Source organism: Hyla sarda, chromosome 10, assembly GCF_029499605.1.
Source record: "Hyla sarda isolate aHylSar1 chromosome 10, aHylSar1.hap1, whole genome shotgun sequence".
Classification (NCBI taxonomy): Eukaryota; Metazoa; Chordata; class Amphibia; order Anura; family Hylidae; genus Hyla; species Hyla sarda.
Window position 1 is genome coordinate 11,682,757 of NC_079198.1, and position 1,676 is coordinate 11,684,432.

Sequence of the window (1,676 nt, forward strand, 5' to 3'; positions counted from 1 at the left end):
ATATTTGTAAATTACTTTGATTAAAAAATCTTAATCCTCCCAGTACTTATCAGCTGCTGTATGCTCCAGAGGAAGTTGAGTTTGACCACAGTGCTCTCTGCTGACACCTCTGTCCATATCAGGAACTGTTCAGAGCAGGATAGGTTTGCTATGGGGATTTGCTCCTACTCTAGACACTAAATGGAGCGTATGCCCATCCACCAACCAATTTAGCAGGAAAAGCCAGGTTCCAAAGGTCAGATCTCCCTGCGATCAGACTTTTTTTTAGGGGGGATCAGTTTTTAGGGGCCATTTAATATTTTAAACATATTTAGTGAAAACATGTTGACAACCCTCGCTTTCTCTGCACAGGTCATTGGGTTGGTCACTTAAGGCTCTTTCAAGCCTGGAGGGGATAGATCTAAAGAAACTATGTTTAAAGTCTTGGCCCATTAATACATAAATGATTGGATTAATGCAACTGTTAAAGCAAGCGAGATTAACAATAATAATATATACTGTATGCAATATAAAAGTTTTTCCACTATACATAAGTGTCAGTGGCCAGATATAATATGGGCACCAGCAGATAAAGAAACATAATATTATGGCGGTGATGATCCTGTACGGCCTCTGGGATCTCCGGGATCTCTTACTTTTTCTAAGTTTGATTAAAATGACGTAATAACTGATCAAGATGATGAGAAAAGGGATCACAAACATTATAAATAACCGGATCAGCTGAATGGCCTGTTTTCTGTCACAGAAATATAAGGAATAAGAAAAAAAGAGAACACACCATTCAGACAAATCATTCAAATGGCTTTCATAGGTGTAATACAATATACAAGTCAAGAGGAAACTCAACACCCAGATGATGGCCGCACTGATCCGCACTAGTTTACATGTCCTATGAATTTTAGCCCAAAATGGCCACATGACGGATACACAGCGGTCAATACTCATGGCCGTCAGGAGAAGAACACTGGCGCTCATGTTAAGAAGGAAAAAAAAAATGCTCAATGTGCAAAAATGTCGTGAGTTTTCCCAATGGGAAACCAACTCTGCAATTCGTAGAGAAAGAGAAGCACAGCATAGGAAGTCTGCAATGGCCAGGTTGAGGAACCACACAGCACTGATCGTCTTCTTCATCCTGAATCCGGCAATCCAGATGACCAATCCATTACCGATAATCCCAAGAGCAAAAATTATGCTGTATAAAGTCACTGACATCTTCCTCAAAAACGTTTCTTCTTCATAACTGATATAAAAATAAGTCTCGTTAAGACTCTCGTAGTCTTCGTACGATGACCTTAAAATAAATAGATTAGAAGTTAGGCACGTGAAGAGTTTATAGCTTCATAGAAAACAACAAAGATATGCATGGAAAACAAGGAGCAAAAACCTAAGGCCACATTGTGATACATTTTGACAAAGGGTTATAGGACTATATCTTATCCTCTCTTTGAAGCCCTATTGTCTTTATAGTACCGTATGTAGATTTTCGGTGAAAAAATTCTGCAAGCTTCGAAAATATTCAATGGACTGTCTTTGTAATACATGGTAGTGCTGGGGCCTTCAAAGGAAGAGATGTTCTTTGTCATTGCTCTCTAATGGGAAACATTATTAAAGGGGTATTCCAGGCAAAAACATTTTATCCCCTATCCAAAGGATAGGGGATAAGATGTCTGATCACG

At 39.0% G+C, this 1,676-nt stretch overlaps 1 protein-coding gene across 1 annotated transcript; it reads right to left on the reverse strand.

Moving 5' to 3' along the window:
- Positions 1 to 300: 300 nt before the first annotated feature.
- Positions 301 to 1,212, reverse strand: LOC130294299 (C3a anaphylatoxin chemotactic receptor-like). Its single transcript, XM_056543911.1, has one exon. It carries the CDS (start codon positions 1,210 to 1,212, stop codon positions 301 to 303), a length of 912 nt encoding a protein of 303 aa, XP_056399886.1.
- Between the last annotated feature and the right edge of the window lie 464 nt (positions 1,213 to 1,676).

Excerpts from the sequence above, each read along its gene's own strand:
- LOC130294299 (XM_056543911.1), bottom strand. The coding sequence starts at position 1,212 with ATGTCAGTGACTTTATACAGCATAATTTTTGCTCTTGGGATTATCGGT.